The following is a 22,326-nucleotide window of genomic DNA, read 5'->3' as shown; positions in this document are numbered from 1 at the left end:
CAAAGGTAAATTCTACATGGTGGTAAGAATGTTTGCTGAAAGAAAACTAACAAGTACAAACTGTATTAAGAGACAGACACTCTACATAAATTTACTGGAAATACAATAACAAATTTGGCTTGATAATCCTCATGCTGTCTTATAGCAAAACACTAAAATTCATGCAACAGACAAATTAGTTTCATGAGGACTTTTTCTCCAGATTTCCTGGGAAAAAGAAACTGAGAATATACTGTTTTCTTCTGTTTGTTTTCATAATGAATTATTCTTGCTTTTGACTGACTTTCCCAAATTTTTGCAGTCATTTCTGATGAGAAATCATTCTTCAATAGGAGAAGACAACCAGGTAAATTTACATGAAAGACATCAGGTTCTATTTAGCTCCTGTCTGCTAGAGGAGCAATCAAATATATTATGTAAAACTACCCCCACAACTAAAATGGCAGGTAAAACTGGAACAGAGTTATCATTAGTATGCTTGTAATAAAATAAAGCTTATTCTGAAACCACAAGGGCTGATAAGAAGAGAAGAGCCTCTATAAAAACTACTGGGTTCTCCAGAAAATGGATACTGTACACAGAATGTGAGAATATACAGAACTCACACTCAATTATAAAAATAGACATGGTTCTCAGACAAAAAAGCAAATGAGTACAAAAGAATTCTCTGAGCATGAACAATTTTTAAAAGACAGACCTATAGAAAACAACAAAATGTCATCTCAGAGCTCCAACAAGTAGTCTGCTGAAATGGCTGAAAGGGTAGATGGACTGGAGACAGACAGGTCAAAAACCCAGAACTGATCTGTCCGACTCTTCTGGTTGGCAGTGTACATTGGTGGTCACAGGCAGACTGCTCTTGGGGAGCAAAAAATTCTCCCTGTATATAAAATGACTGATTGGTTGATAGTTTTTGGTGAATGAATAAGAAAACCCAGGTTATTAAATAATCTCTAGAAATTTAGCAATTTTCTTTTAGCTTCTACACTTGACAATGTTGCACATGAGAAAGGATTCTAGGTTTTTTCACCCAGAATCAACCCTGACATTTACAACTCATGCTCCATGCCCCATGATTTCTATTGCGTCCTAAAGGATCAACCTAGACTAAATATATAACAGAAAAATAACTCTGGCCTTGAAATGAAGATGTGCAGACTAGTAATTCATGCTCAATACTTCATAAATCACAAATACTGAAACTGATGGTCTCTCTCCTTTTGACTACAAAGGAGATGCCATGAGCTAAACAAAGTCATGAGAAAAAGAAAGTCAAGAAGATATGGGTAGCAGCACCTTTCCATACCCGCCTGCATTTTTAAGGAGACTTTCACTCCTTGTTCCTTTCAAATACAAAGTTCATCAGATGGAAGGGAAAAAATGGCTCTAAAGTTGAAGAGACCCCGAACTAGCAGTACCTGGACTATGCCCTCTATGGACTAAAGGAAAAATGGCAGAACCAGTTAAGATGCAAGAGGCAGCCCAAGGTCTTAATTATGGTTTTAGCATAATATAGCACAATATGGGCAGCCCTTTTTCATCTAATCAACCATTCAGCACCAACCATGTCCAATCCAAAAGATTCCTAAAAAGTAGCTTTCATCTTTGGTACCACCCCATGAGTTATTCTTGGTTTGTAATAGCTGCAAAGAAGCAAAAAAGCTGGTACCTTTGCCTTGTCTGTGAGTACAATTGCTGGGACTCTGATTGCTGCAACCACTGAGGCCAATTAAAATAACACTTAACACATGGGAGTGATGAATCCAATTCCCAGGTTCAAGTTAATAGCAGCCATGCTCCTCCTATAGGAGCAAGATCATCCATCCTTATTGGTTAAGGCCTTCGGTTTGTTGTCCTCAGAGTAGAATAAAAGACTGCATTCCCACGGACAAAGAACTCCAGATGAATTCATGGTCCACATTTGGACAGGGATTTTAAGTACCACAAACGCCAGGCACAGAAACAGGACTGGCCTGTGGCTGTCACACTTGGAGAAGCTTCTATTTTGGCAGCATGAACTAGAAACTTCTTAGTGTATTGTAGTTTTAGTCCTCTTTCCTGAGTGAAACAGCCAGGGAGTGCCAAGTTCCACAAGCCCCAATCTAATAGCATTAATTCTCTCCATGGTCTTCTTCCACCCAGGCTACAATTTTCCCTTCCCATCCAGGGATGGCATCATCATCGTGAAAAACCTAGAGAAAGAAAAAAAGCCATATAGAAAAAGCAACAGTAAGATAGGGAGTCTCACTAACAATTGCTGCTGATAAAGATAAGACCTCAAACATAAAGGATAAGAAAGTGTAGAGGAGAGCTTTGTGTTAGAGTTAGAACAGGGTTATTGAAACATTTCAGTGAGGAACTCTTTACAAAATAAAATATTGGCTTTTCCAACCATTTTCATTCTAGAACCACAATGAGAGCACTTACAATATGCCATAACCCAGAAGCACAGAGGACTTTCCAGAAGTTTCTCATTTTTATTATCTAAGAAACGATCACAATATGTAGTTCCACATTCATGCCTATGTATTTATTTTGTGCTACATAGGAAGCAGAAAGTTTTCTAAGTTTGGCTACAGATAAAAAAGGGACATCAAGCTTTTTGTTCAAGTGAAGGTCCTTTATTTTTCCTATCAAAACTTTTTTTCCTTTTTTGAAATAAAAATGCTATACAAATTTGGTCAAAGTGATTGAGTCCTTGAACTAAAGAAGCTATCAACCCCTTGGGCCATTCTCTGACCTTCTTAGTCTAGAGTAATCTGACTGGTCTGAGGCTCTGGGAAGCTCCTCTGACCTGGTTAGGGAGCTCAGGTACTTCTGGGAACTAGTTCTTGAGTAGGAGGCTTTGGGGTTCAGGAACAACCAATAATACCACCCAGACTCCCCAAGGATACTGTACCTCCTCTTTGACAGTGCCAAACTCAGGATCCAGTGCTTTGAAATGATACCGGTGATTCCCATCCCGGTCAATAGCCGCTTTAAAATCTTTCAGTGTCACCTCCCCCAACCTTCAACAAACAGAGAGAGCTCTAAAATAGACTGTTTATCAATGGTTTGGAAAGATAAGCTGTTAGCTTTAAACCCAGGCCTTTGCCTAAGTCTCTTGAGGCAGAAAGCATGGGCTTGTTAGGTCACTGTCCCTGATATCCCAGACATTGTAAAACAGCAGAGCTTAGGGAGCCAGTCACCATTAGGGAGTAAAAATGGCATTACATATGAGGTGATCTGAGTATTTAAAATACATTTATTTAGCCAAATCACTGTTTCCCCTCCTCTGGAAATAAGATATAAGTTCTCTGAAATCTTAACTTGTTGAGCCAATATGTCTAAATTGTCTTGATGTCCTTCTTTGCAACATTTCATTTCTCTAGGCTGGCAGAATTAAATCAAGTGTTACCATCTTTATCCTTCTAGCCTCAGAAAGCTCCCTTCTAACCCAGACCAAGTAAGCAGACTCTCAGAATGGGAAATTCTATCACCCTTCTCAGCAGTTGGTTCCACAGTTTAAATATCTTATTTCAGAGCCATTTACTGGGAGTATATTAGCCCAGTGTCTGAAGGTTTTTAACATGAATTCACAATAGCTTAGTTGTAGTCATCGAACAGTTACAAAGATCAATGGGTAATAAATATCCCTGGAGTGCCAGGCTACAATCCATGGCTATCAGCAGGAACTATTTTGAGCACTTAAAAAACTATTTTTCCTAACTTAAAGCATATTTGCATATCAGGATTGGAAGCATTATTGTTGTGTCTGTGCCTAGCAGATCATGACTTGTCCCTTGTAATGCCACTGGTAAAGCTGAAACTAGAATCCCCACCTCCCGTGCTCTTCTCACTATACCATACAGCTTCTCAGCACCTCTTAGCTGGTTAGATAGATGGGCAGTAACTAATGATTCTGCCTTCCTGTCCTTTTCAAAGGAGAATAGATCCAAGAACCTTACCTCTTTGGTATATTGACCATGAAAGGTGTAAGTGACCGGTCTGTGAAATAGAGTACTTTAGTGCAGGTGCTGACAGTTGGAGAACTCTGTGAGTGAGGCAACTCTGCAATCACAGGGAGACTTTGTGGTCAGAACATTCAACTTGCTCCCAACCACCTTCATCCTCATTTCCAGTTATTCAAAATATCCCTGGAGGATGAAGTTGCCTGAGGTCACAGTACAGCTTTCACACCCTTGTCAAATACCGAGTCCATAGGCTGTGACCCACAGGAAGTCACCACTGGACCACAAAGACAAGAAGGGGTAATGACATGGACACTGTTAAAGGACCATCATTTCTTACCCATTCCACGTATTTCAAGCAGGGAAATAGCAACTATTCTGACAGGCATTGTTGCTAAGAGTCAAAAGAGGTCAGAGAAGCCCAGCCACACTTCAGCTATGGTAGAATCGGACACCAACAGGAGCCGCAGACAGACACTGCCAGCATTTAAGTTCTGGAGGTCTATGGTAGAGAATGCTCATGCAATTCATGAAAAGAGAAATGAATAGGAACAAGAACCACAGGACTGAAGTAACCTTAAAAACTCAGATGCCAAGGGAGCCTCATGCTTCCAGCTGTAAGATAAAAGACCTGCCTTAGCTACAGAGGCTCTATATTTGTTGGTCCATGGTTTTTAATTCAGGTCTCTCAATCCACATCTTGTCTCTACACTTGAGGTATCACAAATCAGTTTCAGTTTTAAGTTTAGGTTTATGATCATTTGTAGTCAATTTTTGTATATGGTAGAGGTATGGATCAAGACTCTTACATGGGTCTTTGCTCCAAAACCATTTGTTGAGAAGTTTATACTTTCCTTTTTTTTTTTTTTTCTGATTGGATGACCCAAACCTTCTTCCTTTTGCTGTTGAACAGCCTTTTCAGTTTTTGAAAATTAACTGCCCAAATACATGTAGTCTATTTCTGAACTCTCTATTTAATTGAACTCTCTATTCCACTAATCTATTTGTCTACCCAATCACCTATACTGCACTAACTTTTTAGTTAAGTTTTGAAATCAGATAGTATGGTCATCCAACTACTTTGTTCATCTTTCTCAACTTTGTTTTGTAACTATTATAAATTTTATAATCAGCTTGTTTATATCTACAAAAAGTCTGGAAGGAATTTTATTGAAATTTGGTTGAAGCTATAGATCATTTGGGGAGAATAGACCATCTTAACAATATTGTATACTCTGATTAATAAACATGATCTATCTTCCCATTTCTTTAGATGCTCTTTGTCTTATTTTATCTGTGTTCTATAGTTTTCAACATAGAAACATTGCACATACTTTGTAAGGCTTATATCTATGTATTTAATGTTTTTTTGGTCCTACTATAAATGGTATGTACTATAAATTCTTTTTTAATATTTTTTTATTTATTGTTATAGAGAGGGCAAGGAAAGAAGAAAGAGAGGGAGAGAAACATCGATGTATAATTGATTGCCTCTCGTTTTCCCCCAACTGGGGACCTGGCCTACACCCCAGGCATGTTCCCTGACCAGGAATCAAACCAGTAACCCCTCAGTTCACAGGCCAGCATTCAATCCACTGAGCCACACCAGCCAGGGCTAAAATTTTTTTTTCTATTTGCAAATATTCATTGCTAGTATATAGAAATATAATTTACTTTTTGTATAATGACCATGTGACCTGTTACCTTGCTAAACTCACTTCTCAGTTATAGTAGCTTTATTATAAATTCTTTGGAATATGCTACATAGACAATCATGTCATCTACAAATAGAGGCAGTTTTGCATCTTCTTTGCCAATCTCTATGCCTTTCTTTTTCCTTCATCTACATTCATTAAAAATACTGATTTTGGATTCAGGGTAAAATAAAATGTGTCAGGAAGTGTTCCTTTCTCTTCTATTTTCTGGAAGAATCTGTATAAAATTGGTATTATGTTTTTCTTAAGTGAACCCATCTGATTTTGGAGTTTTCTTTGATGGATGGAACACTGTAAACTAGAAAGTCTGTTTTATAACTATAAATCTATTCAGCTTATCTATTTCCTCTTGAGTAAATTTTGGTAGTTTGTGTCTTTCTAGGAATTTATACATTTCATCAATATTGTCAAATTTATGGCCATAAAGTTGTTTGTTCCTTAAGTATGCATTTAGTAAGATCTATAGTGATGTTCTCTCTTTCGTTTCTAATGGTAATTTGTGTCTTTCCTCTTTTTTTCTTGAGCAGTCTGGCTACAGGTTTATTCATTTTATTATATTTTTCAAAGAACCAGCTTTTTGTCTCATTAATTTTATTCTAATTTTGTTTTTAATGTCATTGATTTCTATTCTTGTATTTATTACTTCCTTTCTTCTGCTTCCTTTGGGTTTAATTTACTCTTCCTTTTCAGGTTTCTTAAGGTGGAAGTTTAGATTTTAGGGGATCACTGATTGGAGACCTTTCCTCTTTTGTAATGTATTTCATGCTATGAATTTCCCTCTAAGCACTAAGCACTGCTTTGGCTGCATCCCATTAATTTTTATATAGTTTTCATTTTTTTATTCAATTCAAAATATTTTGTAATTCCCTTTAGGGACTCCTCTTTGACCCATAGATTATTTAGAGATATATTATTCAATTCCAAGTGTTTGAGGATTTTCCAGACATTTTTTCTGTTATTGATCTCTAGTTTAACTCCATAATGGTCAGTGAACACTTTATATAATTTCAATTCTTTTAACTTTGTCGAATTTTGTTTCATGGTCAAAATATGGACTATCTCAGTGAATGCTGCAAATGTACTTAAAAAGAATATGTACTCCAATGTCACTGGTTGAAATATTCTCTAAACGTCAATCAAAAGAGTTGATTGATAATGTTTTCTAGGTTTTCTGTTTCTTTATTTGATACTCTCTTCACTAGTACTATTGATTACTGCAAAAATAGTATTAACGTCTCCAGGTGCAAAAACTTTCTACCAACTTTTACTTCATGTATTTTTGAAGCTGTATATTAGAGACACTCATAGGAGTGTTATAGCTTCTTGGCAAATAGATCTCTTTATCATTTTATAAGGTCTCTATTCCTGTGAACATTCCTTGTATATTTTGTCTGATACTAATATGACCACATCTTTTGATGAGGGTTGTTTCTATATGTCTTTTAACCTACTTATATTATATTTTAAATGGGTATCTTATAAATAATATATAGTTGAATCTTATTTTTTCATCCAACTCGACAATCCCTAATCTTTTATATTTATATGTACTTACATGTTTGATTAAGCAACAATAAAGTCAGCATTGATATTTCAAAAAGAACACTAAGTGGAGTAACTTGGTAAAAGTCCAACTAGTAGCTTGAGTAGTGAATGGGAAATAAGGATGAAAAAAGAAGTATAGACTGTTTTTCAAGAGTTTTAATGTAGAGAAATAAGATAAATGAGTAAGTGGTTAGATGGCTAGCAAGTTAACACAAGTATTTATATTTTCCAGTGAGAGACATTTCAGCTAATTTGTGAATATGCATATTAGATTAACATCCTAGTTTATAAGCAGCTGTGAATTTATTTGTAGTATTTTGAATAAGTACTTAATATACCAAAAGGACTTTTCCAGGGGAGAAGTTTATTAGATTTTTGAAAAAGAATTTCCAAATATTTAGACATCTTCACTGGTAGTTTATACTAAAGAAAGTACAAGAAAGGAAAAGAAAAAAAAGATAAAGAAACAGCGTTTCAAGAAAACAGAAATGAATGTTTCAAAACAAATACTGGAAAAAAAATAATTTTAGTACTAAAAAACCTTATTTTAACTTTATTAAACGAAAAGGTAAGATATACAGTAAGACAAATTATCAAGAGAACATTTCGGACATGTTGGAAAAAAATATGGGTATGCATAGAGCAGGTTAAATACGTCCTATCTGTGACCACTAGATGGCGCAACGACTTTGCAGGACTTAAAACTGAATGACTTAAGCACTCAGTTTTAAGGAAAATTCCCTAAAGAAATTAAACTTCTTGCCTCTAGGAAGAAGTGGAAATTTTCTGTGCTATTTGGGTTGTAAGATGATTTGTGTGTGTATGATGATTTGTGGGTATTTTTGTTGTTTTATATTTTGTTTTGTGCAGTGTAAATGTTTTGAGCTTGTATATTTCCCAAAGATATTTGAGCCTCTCTGAGTCAACAGCATCCTACACATGGTTAAATAAATGGTACTTGGAGTGACAGAGTTCATAATGATAGTATCTTCACAGTCCTAGAAATAACTCAATTCTAGTATTGCTACAGAAACAACATATTATAAGCGTGAAGTACTGTAAGAAAATCCTGTCTGCAAAATATTTAGTAGCCTGAAAAATACTAAATTTCTGATCTAATATGCTTGGAGATCTTACTTAGCTATAATGAGCACTTACTTGAATTAGAGGGCCAGGACTCCTGGTATTCACTACCTGCTTGAGCTCTGGGTGATTTGCCCCGAACCTGAAGAGCCACACAAAAATCACAAGAGTTATGACCAAAGGGAGAACTTAACCAAGAGATTTAAATTAAAAAAGCATACCTAAAATAAACTCTTTCTACCATGTTTTCTTCCACAGTATATAAAATTGGACACGTTCCTAAAAGGCTTTCTAGTTTTCAATGCGTTTTCCCATGTTTTTCCTCATCTAATGTGTGCTCATTGCAGGGAAGGGCAAGGGGAATAAGTATTAAAGGAGATCTGTGGGGTCAAGCACCATAATTCTGTAGTGAGTTAAACAGTTGATGGGAATAAATGTTATCACGAACTCTCTCCCTGCATTATCATACCATGATGGAGAGTCAGTTCTGATCAGAGGAAAACCAACAGAAAAAGCAACGGTAACCTTTGGCAGGGTTTTCATCTAAATTTTAGCACTGCCTTCATCTACATTAAGATTGATAAAATCAAACTCCTTCGGGAGCTTGACTAAGAGCAACACCATAGAAAGAGGATTACCCTCCTTTCCTGTTTTTTCTGTGTCTCCACGACATGCAGGCGCTCCATGAGGCTGGAGATGCCCTGCTCCAAGCTGTCGATGGTGTGGTGCTGAGGGTCGTGGCCACTGAAGCTGTTGCGCAGGCTGCGGAGCGCGTCTCGCACAAGCTGCAGGTCGCTGGTCTGGGGGCAAAAGCGAGGTTCTGTGGGCATGGTGCAGTGTCATATTATTAACTAGACCTCAGCCACTGGGCTTAAGAAGACACAAGGAAGAGGTTTTTAGGATATATCATATTTTTGAGAAAGGAGGTGTGAACTATAAGAAATTTTCTTCCACAGAAGAGGGCCTGCCATTTGCCCACTAATTCTTAATTTTGGTTAACAAGTACCTCACATCTTTACATACCCAGCAGATGCAAGAATTAGGGAATTGGGATATAAAAGAATTAGGGACCATCACCTAGTCCACTGGTGATGGCTAAGGCACTCTTCTGGTTTTAGCTGAAGAGGCAGATCTGTATGCAAATCTTAAGAACCTACCCCTCTGTGAGTGATTGAAGCAGCTCCTTTTCCTGACACAGGAGGGAGAAAACCATTGCTTTGAAAGTCATGACTGTTGTAGTTGGTCACCTATAGCAGCGAGAAGACATCTTGTTTATATTATGAGAGAATTCCAAACCAAGATGTGCTGTCTTATATTTCTTCTTTATATTTATCACTTCCTAACATAGTTTATAATTATGTATTTGTTTCTTGTCTCTGTTATAACGTAAGTCTCATGGGTGCAGAGATCTTTTTTTCCCTTTTTTTCCCTGCTCTGTCCCCAGTACTTGACACCTGGTAGGAACCGCTGAATGCAGAATGAACAAAATGGAAACCTCAGCCGAGAGGCCCCCAACATAGCCTCTGCCTGGTCACTGGAGGGCCTGAGAATGCTGTTACAGCACCCCCAGCCCTTGCTTCAATAATTAAAATAAATAAATACAATGGCTAACATTTCTTGAGCCTGATTCTGTGCCAGGACTGTAGCCCTACCAGGACTGTGTTTAGTTATTTACTTGGATTATCTTATGTATTCTTCATAATGGCAGAAAGGGCCACTATTATTTCCATTGTCCAGATGAGCCTTATTTCTAAGGTTCAGTGCTAAGCAAATTAAGACCACACAACGGTCAAAGGTGATAAAGATGGAACTCTAAAACCAAATTTTCTTACCTTGGAATCTGCATTCATAACCCCCTCAACCAAAGAGCCTCCTAACAAACCAACCCATGACCTTGTTTCAGCCCTGAGTCAGAAACAGAATCTCCCTCTTTGCCCTTGTAAATGTGGGGGGAAGACCCCCAAGTTGGAGGTTACCTCATCTGCCTCTTTTTTCATACAGTGAGCCAGAAGGACATCTTTGTGTTCTAGCTCCCGCTCTAGATCCACCTGCAAACCAGAGACTAAATCAGAAAAGGATTTCTTCAGGCCACCGGGGCAGGGAAGTCGGTGGTTGAAAATGTTCCCACCTGCTGGTTACTGGCCTCAGAGAGTTTCTGGAGTGCTTCTTCCAACTTGGCTTGATGCTGCTGAAGGAGGCGATCCTTCTGCCCCAGCTCTTTCTGCAATAGAGAGAGAGCTTTCTGATTTGTGGCAAAGTCAAAGACATCGAACAGTTCACCCTTTGCGAAGCAATTTCCATCTGAAGAAAGTAGAGCCTTGGGGGAACAGTCCTTTTCTCAAGTTATACCCAGAGCACATCACACACCATAGCAGCCTTGCACAGCACAAAGGATTCTTGGAAGGGTAAAGAGAAAGGCAATACCGTTTGTAGAAGGACCACTGCATGCTATTCGTGCTAAATATAAAGGTTAAGACAGAACTGAAGTTTCTACACTCCTAGTTCTGTGCTCCTTCTCTTAGCCATGCTCTCTATTTTCAGGGTTAGTGAATCAAGAGAACACAGAAAAGGATTTCCTTGCTGAAAGCAAGGATGAGAACAGAGTACTTAAATGCTCTTTGAACAAGAGCAACAATGGGCTGTTCATAATAGGTCAGATGGAAATCATTTCCAAACTGATGTTCATTCGTACTTTATATTCTCCCAAGAGTCGGTTCCTCTCTTCTAGCTTCCTCTGCAGATCCACCTGCAAGAAGGACAAGAAAGAATTGGCATAGAGGTACTGTCTGCCAACCCTATCAGGAACTAGCTCTGTAGTAACCAGATTTCATGTTTGAAACACAGAGAGGGCATGGCTATGGTCAAAACACAGAGCTGCTCTCCATGTCTTCAGTCAGATGGACTGTAGAACCACAATGTAACCTCAGCATCTCAGTGTCCTCAAAGTTGAAGGACTCTAGGCCAGTGAATTGTAGGCTTTCCCGTGGCAACAGAGACAAGTCTGATAGGGAATAAAATAATTGCAGACACTGAGAAAAGACATCCTGAAATTAAGAGATTAGGATAGCAGATCTAACTAACAAGAAAGACATCATGCAGTATCCTATTTTGCTACCGGGGCCCAGTGAGGTCAGAGTTCATTCATTTAACTCACATTCTGGTTGTGAAGCTCATCTTTGTCCATATTTGCCCTCAGTAGTTCTTGTTTGAGCTGAAGAACAGATGTGTCCTGCTGAGTCAACCTCCGTTGCAAGGCATCCTGAGAGAAAAAAAAGCATATTAATTATTGTGGTCCTAATTAATCAATCAGCCAGTTATTACTAAAAGTTATTAAACCCCTCACTGCATATCCAGCCTTAGTTCTGGCAAACTGGGAGACAAAAAGGTGTAAGGGCCTTGCCCCAAGAGATAAGCAGGGAGGTTTCCGTCCCCTTCCAGGACAGTAGCATATAAAGGAAAATACCATCCATTGATATACCGAGCTGAATATAACCCAATTTTTCCTCCACCTACTACTCACCACTACCCTGTACTTCATTCCTGACAGTGTGATGTCCTAGAGAGAGGTTTTGGGGATCAAATAGACTTATATTCACATTACAAGTTTACTACTCATACTTTCATGACAGTGATCTTGGACAATCACTCTCCTTCCTCCCACCCTTTCTCATCTATATCTTGGGCATATAAATATTCAATCTACTTCTCTACCAACTCCTTGTTTCCTAGAGGACTGGGACCTATTTCTGTCTGCCACTCTATTCATAGAGAACCCCTGAAGTCACTCCCACCCTGCCTTCCAGAGGCTTCCATGCCTAATATGGATGAGGACTGGGAATATATGTCCATGCTCAGAACTGTTCTTGGACTACTGGTTCCTCTTCTCAGTATCCTAGAATCTTACCAACTTTAGGCAATCTTTCTCTGTGCTTGGACCCTCTTGGTTCCTACCATGCTTAAGAAAGATGAGCTGTACATCCTTAAAGGGGTCAGCAGTAACACATTCCTCCAACCACAGCGATCTCAAATGGAACTATGGACTAGAGCTGCATTCCAGTACATTCACCCTGACTTTTCTCTCTTTAAAGACTGCAGAGAAATAGCATGAGCTCTGGAGAATGCAGGAGCCCATTCTTAAATACACTGTCTGCCATGATAGTACATGGCAAAGGTAGTCTAAGAAGCCCCTGGCACTAGCAGTTCAGAGGAACAGTTCCCAAACTGTGCTCCATGGGAGAAAAAGTGCTTCTGTGGTGAATAATTCTAAACTTTTTTTAGGCCATCTTCTTTATGAGAAACCTCCTCATGTCCTTTATTATATTACTATTCATTGTGACTCTTCAAGTTGGCAGGGCATCTCTCAAACTTATTTGACCATGGAACACGTTTGTTTTCTGAAGCAGGGATTAAGGCTACAGAATGTCCTCTGAGAAGTGCTGCTGGGCTATACTCTCATCCGGCCCCTGAATGGAAATGTAGGAAAGAGGGAAAAAACAGCAGCTGAAGCACAACCTTTTCCACTTCTAGGTATTTATACAGCAGAGCTACTCCCACTTGGGTGAAATAACATATATTCAAATTTATTAGCTATTAACATATATTCAATGTTATTAGATATATCAGTGTTTGTATTAGCAAAAGATCAGTAATATCCTAAAAGATAATCAGTAGGAGACTGATTAAATAATCATATACACATATATCAGCACACTACGCAGCCATAAAAGAGCTGAGGAAGGTCTTCATGTACTGAAATAGTATGATCTCCAAGACAAATTCCTAAGTGAAAGAAAGCAACGTGTCAAGCTGTATTTACTGTATACTATTAATTGGGAGGAAAGTATCTACATACGTATTTGTTAACTGATAAGTTGCCTCCAGGAAACAGAAGTAGGTAATAGGAAGGGCAGGCCAAAAGTCAGACTTTTCAAGAATAATCATTTTGTACCTTTTAAACTTTAAACCATTTGAATATTAACTATTCAAAAACTAAGCATATTACAATTTTTAAGAGGATATTCTTCTTTAGAACTGAAGAAAAACTGAAACTGAAGAAAAACTAATTGTTTTTACATTTAAAAACAAAGTAGCACAGAGGAGAATGATAGCACCAGGAGACGTAACTTGCAGAAGTAAGCCTTAGCAAAAGAGAGATGTGCAACCCTTAACTTGTCTCACTTTCCACCCACAAAACCCTCCCTTTACTAACAGCACAGAGCCTTTTAAAGGCCCCACCAAAGGTATACAAGAAAAGACTATAGGATCCATCTAGTCTCCTAGGACCTACTCTCACCAGTAGACTACTTTACCTTGCAGAGTTTATTTAAAGAGTTACATGTCTTCCTTTTTACCTTTATCCCCTGTAAATTTCTGGCTTCTTGTTTACACTTCAGCAAGTCCTTCTGCAAACCAAATATAGTTAGATCAGATGGTAGCATCTGGGCTGCTTCAGAACCATTACCTCATTCTGTCAGTAGAAACACAAAACACAGATAACCATTCCATGAAAAGTTAACCCTCTGCTGAGACAGAGAGCAGGTCTGGTCCAGTAAATGGTAAAGGCTGACCCGCAAAAACAAGAACAAGACCGGTTCTACTCTACCCCGTGGCACCTAGGCTTCTCCAAGAGAAGAGTCTTGCCGAGAAAGAAGACACCACCCACTCCCAAAGGCTCTCATGCCTATATTTAGCAATCTTCACTAACAGGAAGACTTAACCATAATAATTTAAATCCTTCTCACTGAAACATGTAATCATATCTTAATATGTCTACCCCAATGTCTTAAATGATTATTTTAGTTTTTAATGTTCAGCAAAGGGTTAGACTGCTTCTGATTCTCCAAAAAGGTATTGTTCTTTATAGACAAAACAAAAACACATTTAGCCCAATAATGAAAAACTAAGTAATGAACCCTTCTTTACAGTAGATGAAATAACATATGATAGCCACTAGGAAATATTATTTTAGGAGAGGGACACCCACAATTTGAACAACTCCATTCTCTTCTATTGCATCCCATTAAGAGTTTGGAATTAACATATCTAAGATGAGGGTGCTTAACCTGGACTCCACAGATAGGCTCTAAAGTTATTTCAATTAAAATTCAAGTCGGTGCGTGTATGTGCATGTGCTCATGCATATTTCTGGGGAGAGAGTTGATGAATTTAGACATATACTTATGGCTCCAAAAAAGAATTAAGACCTACTCACCTAAAAGAATTCTGGGAAGTAGTCATTAAAAAAGATACTGGACTATATTTAATAATATTGGGTTGTATATTTGAAAGTTGTTAAGAGAGGCAATCTTAAAGAATCTCATCACAAGAAAAAAAATTTGTAGCAATGTGTGGATTCTAGTTAAATAGACTCTATTGTGGTGACCATTTCAATATATATGGAATCACTAAGCTGTTTACCTGAAACTAAGATGTTACTGTCAAGTACAAAAAAAGACTATATTGTAATAGATACAGTTTTTAATTTTAATTAAAAAATTAAAATGATGAAATATTTCAAACAAACAGAAAGGTATAACCAATAATAACATAGATACCTATTACTCATCACCAAGATTAAAAAGATGTTCCATTTTTGTCATCTTTCAGTTAAAGGTATAATACAGATACAGATACAGCTAGAGTCATGAGTCGGCATACCTTCTCCTCTCCCTATTACTCTCCTGAAGTTTGTGTGTAACATTCTCATAATTTTTTTCAAAGGGTAAAATATACATGTCCTGATATACCTTTAGGTCCTGATTCTCCTCCATACTCTGATCCAGGCGGCTTTGGATTATAATCTGAATATAAGGCAAAAAGAGATAGTTATGTATCTATGATGTGAAATTCAGAGGTCATTCATCCATCAAATATTTATTGAGCATCTACTAGATGCAAGTTTTTTACTGTAGATACAAAAAAGAATAGAAAAGTAGTTCCTGCCCTCTAGTGGAAGCATATGCCCAGGGCAATGGAAATAGATGAATCTGGATAAAATTTAGAAAGAGTAAGTATGTGTTGTGTGCAGGAGGTTGAGCAAGGGGAAGGAGGAATAGCAAGGGATGAAGTTAGAAAAATAGGGACCAGATCAGGAAGGCCATTAAGAGCAGCAGGGAGTCAATGAAAAGCTTTAGGTGAACAGATGACCAAATGAAATTTGCCTTAAAGGTAAATTATTCTTGGTGTTTTACAGAAAATGAATTAGAGGAAAACAGGAGAGGAATCAGGAAAGCCAGATAGAAGGTCGCTAGAATATTGGATAAAGGTCTGAATTAAGGTAGTGTCTGTGAGAATGGAGAAAACTGGATGAAGATATTTTTAAAAGGTCAACTGACAAAACTTGGTGACTAATTGGATGTAGAGGGAAGGGTCAGAAAGGATTTAAGAATGATATTTAGATTAATGTTTGGCGTATTTGGCTAAATAGTGATTAAAGTAACAGAATCCAAAAGGACAAGTAATTTTGGTGATGGGTAGAGAAGAGAGAGAAAAATCTGTTTAATTTAGGATTCATTGAAATGGAGATGCTTATGGAATATATAAATGGAGGTAATCAATAGGCAATTGCATTCTGCATATAGAACACCACAGAGAGAACTGAGCCAGAAATAAATATTTGAGAGGCAACATCTGAGTCAGGTGGAAAGTGAATGAAGCCAGGGAGGCAAATGATAGTTATCACAAGGTGAGTGTATAAGACAGCAGACAGCCCAGAGTGGGAGTAGGCAGAAAAGGGGACCTGAATGTACACTCCATGAGGACAGGGCCTTAGGCCTGTTGCATTATTAGCATATCTCCAGCACTTGGAAACAGTGACTGGTATAGAGTTGGCACTCAATTAATATTTGTTGGTTAAATGACTGAAAGGAAGAAAAAAGGAAAGGCAAAGTACTCAAAAACATAAGACAAAAACCTGAAGAGCTGGAGTTAGGGAAAAGAGCATTTCAAGAAGGTGCAGGCAACAGGGTCAAATGCTAAAAGCATATCAAATAAATTAGCCAGGTTATTTCATGTTCTGTCACAGAAGAAGGAGCTCACCAATTGTTCCTCGGGATTGACGCCTGGTTCACAGAGGGCCAAGGGCCTCTCCTGTTCATCTTCAGGTAAGGACCCATTGAGCAGTAAGGCCTAAATAACCACAAAGGCAGAAAGAAACTTAATTCCCATCAGAGAACTGAGTCTAGGGTTTTGGTAGCCTCATCCCATACTCAAATCACAACTGGGCTTCCTCTAGAAACTTCCTTGGTAATTTATGATCCTGATCCTTAGATACCTCCAATTGCTCATCTCAAGTCTATCTAGAGTTCCTTTGGTCGGGCCATGCATGCTCTAGGCCTCTTCCAGCTCTCTGGAAGCACCAGAATCCTCTGCTCCAAGACTCCTTAGCCCCAGAAAACAATCTAAAATAAACATTCCTCTCTGAAGCGGCATTTCAAACCAGAGCTGCTCAAACTGAATTTTGCCAGCTGGAAAGCAAACTAAAAGCAGTGTAGAATTTCCTGGCATACAAAAGTTTATTATAATAACATTTATTATAAATGTTAGAATATATTTAGAGTACTGGCTTGGGTTTGTTTTAATAATTCTGCATTTTTAGTCCCTAAGGCAACCTGGATAGAACAAGAAGGAAAACATACTTGCAGAGAGATATCTGCATTCATTTCCACTCCCTACACCAGGCTTTGTTTTCATTAGAATATGGGAGGGAGCAGATTTACCCTGAAGCTAGGGAAGCTCAAACCCCAGGGCCTCTCCTGTGTACTGCCCTCCCAAGGTCCTATACCTAATATTGTATGCATAATCTGTAACTTTATTCTATTTTTTAAAAATCCTCACCCGAGGACATGTCTATTGACTTTAGACTGAGAGGAAGAGGGGGGAGAAAGAAGGGGAGAGGGAGGGGAAAAGGGAGAAGCAGAGGGAGAAGGGGAGAGGGAGGGAGGGAGGAAGAGAGAAAGAGAGAAAGAGAGAGAAGAAAGATTAACCAATTGTCTCTGTACGGGTCCCAACCCGGGATTGAACTTTGAACTTGCAACCTAGGTATGTGCTCTGACTAGGAATTGAGCCTGCAACTTTTTGGTGCACAAAACGTTGCACAGGACAATGCTCCAACCAACCAGGACATGTAACCTTATTCTTAAAGACGGCCCCCCAAATTGTGTACTTCTGGATTCACAAAACTTGGATCTACGCCCTGTAGGTAGGTATTATGAGACCTATCAGCTGAATGAAAGATTTTAAAATGTATCCTCATATTATATCATGTTTTTTTCAATCCAATCAAAAGAGAATAGTTACAGAGGTTAAATCCTGTTCCAACAAATAACACAAATTACATCACAAATGGTAGTATATAAAAATTCAACCACTGGTTGGCCTACGAAGGACTATTAATAATAAAAGCTTAGTAAATCAAATTAACTTGGTTATCCCATGGAGTTGTGGCAAGAGGTATAGATAAGTATAAGAAGGCACAGAGCTGCAAGGGAGCTAAGGGAGAGCAATATTCCAGAAATATTGACCCTAATGGCAAAGTGTTCAATGGGCTCTAACTAATGCCTACTAATAAGTCAGAAATCCAGAATGTGGCATGCAATTTGTTCATCACTGAAAGAGTTAAGAAGCCCAGTGGATGCTGTGAGCCCCATTGTATTCTATAATGGAACTGAATTCTCATTGTGACAATGTGGCTGTGAATTAAAACTCCTCTGTGTGCAGAGGATATTAGGATGCTAACTTTCTGCCTATCGATTCTCTTCTTTTTCTGTATAATCTGCCACTGGATTTCTCCCAGACTGAAAAACGCAAACCAAACTGAATGCCAAACTGATGGATACCTATGTTCATATAATGATGTTATTTTGGGAAAAACCTGGTTGGGTGTAAGCCCAAAGTTTTCCATGTTTTAATACTTCCAATCACAGGACAACACACACACAAAAATTAAAATAAAACCCAAACCATTCAATTGATTAAACCATTCTTTAATGGAGTGGCAGAAAAGAGATCTGAAAGGCAGACATTTTAAAAATAGAGAAAATGGGGTGGGGGAGGGGTAGGAGTTGGGGAAGGAATCAGCAGCTCTCCCTGGAGGAATGTTTTCGGCCTAAACAGCCCTTCTCAGTTCCTGGGGCATACATTATGCAAATTGTTTCACCAAGGCACCAATCTCCTTTTTTCTTTAGGGACCCTCTGTGTCCCCACCCTGTTGCTGGCTGGCTGGGAGCACGCCCTCCACCTGCCAGCTGCCAGAGCCACTCACATAATGTGGGCTTTGTTTACGTGTCCATAAATACTTGACAATTCAGAAGCAGGGCAGTTCCTGGCACAAACAGAAAGGAATATTCCTGGGCAATTTCAGGGTCATCAGCACACTACAAGCGCTCCCACAAATAGAGACAAACACACAAAAACAGAGGGTTGGGGGGTCATTTCAGGGTAGAAACTAAGTCAAGTGGGTCAGCCGGCCTCTGGGGGAGATTTCCTGAGCTGGCACTGAAGGTATAGGAAAAACTGAAGGGCTTTGTTGCTCAAAGAAAACTTCTACACGAAGACTTGGCATCTACTTGCAAATCCCTCTGATTCAAACAGAGACCCGCAGCATTACTGGCTCTTGCACCCTTCCTGCAAAAGACTTCCTAGGAGACGATCCCTGGCTCTTCAGAGTGCCATTATTCGGTAAAAGCTGCAATTGCAAATCTGTAGCTGCGGAGAGGAGTGGAACCTACCTGTAAGCAGAGCCAGAATAAGGGTTTGGTAGGGCTCAATGATGCCTCCCAGTCTCACAGAACTCCTTACAGTTGTGTTGTTAACAAGAGTCCATAACGTCCATTTAAGAGTATTGTACTCACATAAAAGGAATGTTATGCTCTTTGTGTAATAAGCCCTCTATCTAAACTCCCCACTCAACTCTGGCCTCACAAAACTGAGTCAGTTTATTTTCAATTGATACCAGTGACTTAAGAAGAATAATCAAACTGGTACACCAAAAACAAACTACAGAGGAAAGAGGTACCTGTAATCCTGATATCATTTTCTTGGCTTCCTCCATTTCTTTTTCTAAATGTTCTTGTTGTTCCAACAGCTGTTCTTCCCATGAAGTCTCCTGGCAGGTTGTGGGGCTACCTGGTCTCCAGTCTCTGGATAATGGAGAGTCTGTCTCCTCTACAAAAGGAAAGGAGAGAGTACAGTTCATATTGAAGAAAACTGAGTTTCTGGCAGAAAGCGTTCACAGTCCTCTGCTTTCACAGGTTCAGGTCACCCGCCTCCTGAACCTGTCCTCACTGCACTACTGAACTCTCCACCAGGTGGGGTTATGAGACATAAAGAATTGGCTATTAACTCAGACCCAGGCTCATGGGAGCAACACTAACTGTGTTGGGGAAATATATCCTCTTCAGAACTTTAGGAAGCAATAAGACCTCCTCCTCTTTGGGAGTCTTGGTACACATAGATTTTACTATTAATTCTCTGGAACAGGCATTCCCAGAGCTTGAGTCTGCCAGGTACAAAGAGGGAAGCTGTCAGATGCAATGAAAACAAAATTCCTGTTGGTTGCTCTGGAGCTTCAGAGGAGAGACCTCAACTCAATATTCCTTTGACTATTCCATCATAACTGATCTCCTGTCACATATAACATCATGTGACTCACACAGGAAACAAACCAGTAAAAGCATATTTGCACAAATTGTTTAATTTCTCTCTCCTGGTTTTGTTTTATTTTCCTGCCTTTACAATCTCTTTGCCCTGATTTCATTCATTAAAATGAATACAGTGAGTCTAATCCCTCTGGGTTATGAAGATTAAATGAGTAACTTCTGCGCAGGGCCAAGAGGCGCCTGGCCCAGAGCAAGCATTCAGCAAATGCTTTCCCTCTCCCTCCCCAGGGTCTCAGGAGTAACTGAATAACATGACTTATTCCTTGATGCTAATACCAGGGCTAGAGGGAGAATGTAATAAGGGAGAATTTAATTTCAGTTTTTCTTCTTAGGACTTTGGTTTCATTGTATTTCTAAAAGGTTAATGAAACTCTATCTAAATCACGTGTTTTGCCTCTTCCACATTTCCCTCTAAGTTTATATAAGTAAAAACAGAGCCACTGAAACAGAGAAAGGAGAAGTCTAAACAAAGTGAACTCCTTGTGGTCCTTTCTGTAGCCCTCACACCAAGCCTGATGGAGACCTGCTCTGTACTGTATATTCTCATAGACACCTCAGCTCCTACTCTACATTCCTAGTCCCAATTTAAGTTAGAGAAGTAGTGAAATTATTTGTATAACACAGAAATAATGAAAACTATTTACTGGAGTTAGACTCCTGACTATTCCAAAGTCATAGGCAGCTGGCTGAGGAACAGCTTGTCTATACTGCTGCAAGATTTTTGACAGCTAGGAAATCAGAAGGGACGTTCTCTGAGAGGGTAACTACATTAATTGGCTCTAAAGCATTACATCCCTCTTCAGCTAAACCTGTATGCACAGACTATGGAGAGGCACAGGGCCAGGAAGTTTACAGGTAGACAGTCAGGACCTCCTAACTCTTCAAGCTGAGGTCTACTCCTTGAGCAAACCCAGGTAGGCTGAAAAACAGTACCTGTCCTGTTCTCTATTCCTTCAGAGGGAATAATCACAAAATCTGCCTTCTCCTCTGACTGGGTGATAATGGATTCACTCTTTGCACTGTGGATAGGACTGGGTGAAGTCAGGCTGTGATGAAAGAAAAAGAAACAATTATTATGAACAGTTTTCTAGAAGCCAACTTTTATAATTTATCCCACAGACATGTTCTTATTCATCTTAATCCTACTGCCTAACACCATACCTGACCCACAATAAGAACATTTGTTCTTTTGAATAAATACACTGGTTGAATGAAATGAATGTTGAATGAATAAATAACCCAATCCTAGAAGATCCTTTCTACAACAGGGCTGCCTTTAATCTTAATTCATTGAGAAGAAATTTATCAGAAGAATGGGTAATCTAGCATCATAAAGAGTTTCAGGTTTTGTTATGTTTTGTTTTGTTTACTTACCACTACTACCATCCCTGGGACCAAGTTCAGAGACTAATGACATATCTATTTCAGTATCTTTGGGGAACTGAAGGAAAATCTGTTTCCAATACACTGATCTTTTACAGACACAAGCAATACCAGCAGAATGATCATAGCAAATCAGCTCTGGGCTGATGGAAGCCAAAGGAGGGGATGGAGTGGAAGGTGCCTCAGCAGGGAGAAACTGCTCGAATGTGGACAGTACCAGGATGGACAAAGGGGCAGTGTTATAGCAACAAAGCTAGGACATGACAAGGAAAAGGGTACTAGGTCAGTCAAAAGGGGAGAAGTCCTGCTTGGAGATGGTAAAAGTTTACTTGATTTTATCCCAAGAGTTACTTATATTTCTGTCATATTATTTTCAAATTGTCCTCAGAAAACTCGCAACAATTCTTAAGTTCTGATATAATGACTAGCCTTGGACGGAAATGTTCAGATTTTGGAGGAATGGAATTTTAAATCTCTAGCACAACATCAAACCTATAAGCAAGATGGGAACATAAGGCTAATGCTCCCATCTAAAGAGCCATTTTTCTTTGCATTGCACCTTGAGAACACTGGCACTGAAAGAATTTCAGGGGCTGTGGGGTCTGTAGGCCCAGCTCCCTCTCAGTAATTCTTTCCAAATCCATCACCTAGACAACAGTGACAGTGTCTAGTATTCACTGACCCACTTAATGTGCCCCTGAAGTCTCCCCAGGCTAATCCTCACAGCCATGATCAGGAGTTAACATTTCTTCTTCCTAGAAACCAGTAAAAACAAGAGGCAAGCACAGTGGAGATGGCTAGAGATTTCAAATTCTGTGAAGCAACCTGAGGACTAGGGTCTCATCCCCAACACTGTCCACAGTGTAAAGGCTTCGGTGGGAATGACCTCAACCAGTAATACACTCTCATCCTTATTAGAACACAGAAAAAGTTTAAAGTTGTTTGCTTCTTCAAATTAAAGAAAGGCATTTAACCATACTTACAGATCTACCA

At 39.0% G+C, this 22,326-nt stretch overlaps 1 protein-coding gene across 7 annotated transcripts in view; it reads right to left on the bottom strand.

Annotated features, from left to right (window-relative positions):
- Window positions 1-2,111: 2,111 nt before the first annotated feature.
- DIXDC1 (DIX domain containing 1) overlaps window positions 2,112-22,326 on the bottom strand; it is a 73,566-nt gene continuing 53,351 nt past the window's right edge. For 6 of the 7 annotated variants that reach the window (XM_090265919.1, XM_090265920.1, XM_090265921.1 and 3 more), the window contains 15 exons: window positions 20,884-20,996; window positions 19,308-19,456; window positions 16,331-16,420; window positions 15,040-15,093; window positions 13,645-13,695; window positions 11,448-11,552; window positions 10,986-11,039; window positions 10,422-10,514; window positions 10,270-10,341; window positions 9,451-9,540; window positions 8,932-9,093; window positions 8,369-8,435; window positions 3,948-4,050; window positions 2,900-3,008; window positions 2,112-2,192 (listed from right to left, as the gene is read on the bottom strand). In XM_090265919.1, coding sequence (XP_090122045.1) covers window positions 2,112-2,192; window positions 2,900-3,008; window positions 3,948-4,050; window positions 8,369-8,435; window positions 8,932-9,093; window positions 9,451-9,540; window positions 10,270-10,341; window positions 10,422-10,514; window positions 10,986-11,039; window positions 11,448-11,552; window positions 13,645-13,695; window positions 15,040-15,093; window positions 16,331-16,420; window positions 19,308-19,456; window positions 20,884-20,996 — 1,393 coding nt within the window. Of the gene's footprint in view, window positions 2,193-2,899; window positions 3,009-3,947; window positions 4,051-7,607; window positions 7,634-8,368; window positions 8,436-8,931; window positions 9,094-9,450; window positions 9,541-10,269; window positions 10,342-10,421; window positions 10,515-10,985; window positions 11,040-11,447; window positions 11,553-13,644; window positions 13,696-15,039; window positions 15,094-16,330; window positions 16,421-19,307; window positions 19,457-20,883; window positions 20,997-22,326 lie in introns of those variants that run through there. The other variant, XM_090265923.1, reaches the window with a different exon arrangement.

The sequence above is a fragment of the Furipterus horrens genome, unplaced genomic scaffold (genome assembly GCF_987537825.1).
Source record: "Furipterus horrens unplaced genomic scaffold, mFurHor1.1.pri manual_scaffold_2, whole genome shotgun sequence".
Classification (NCBI taxonomy): Eukaryota; Metazoa; Chordata; class Mammalia; order Chiroptera; family Furipteridae; genus Furipterus; species Furipterus horrens.
The sequence above is the reverse complement of the archived record's forward strand: the minus strand, read 5'-3'. Positions and strand labels throughout refer to the sequence as shown.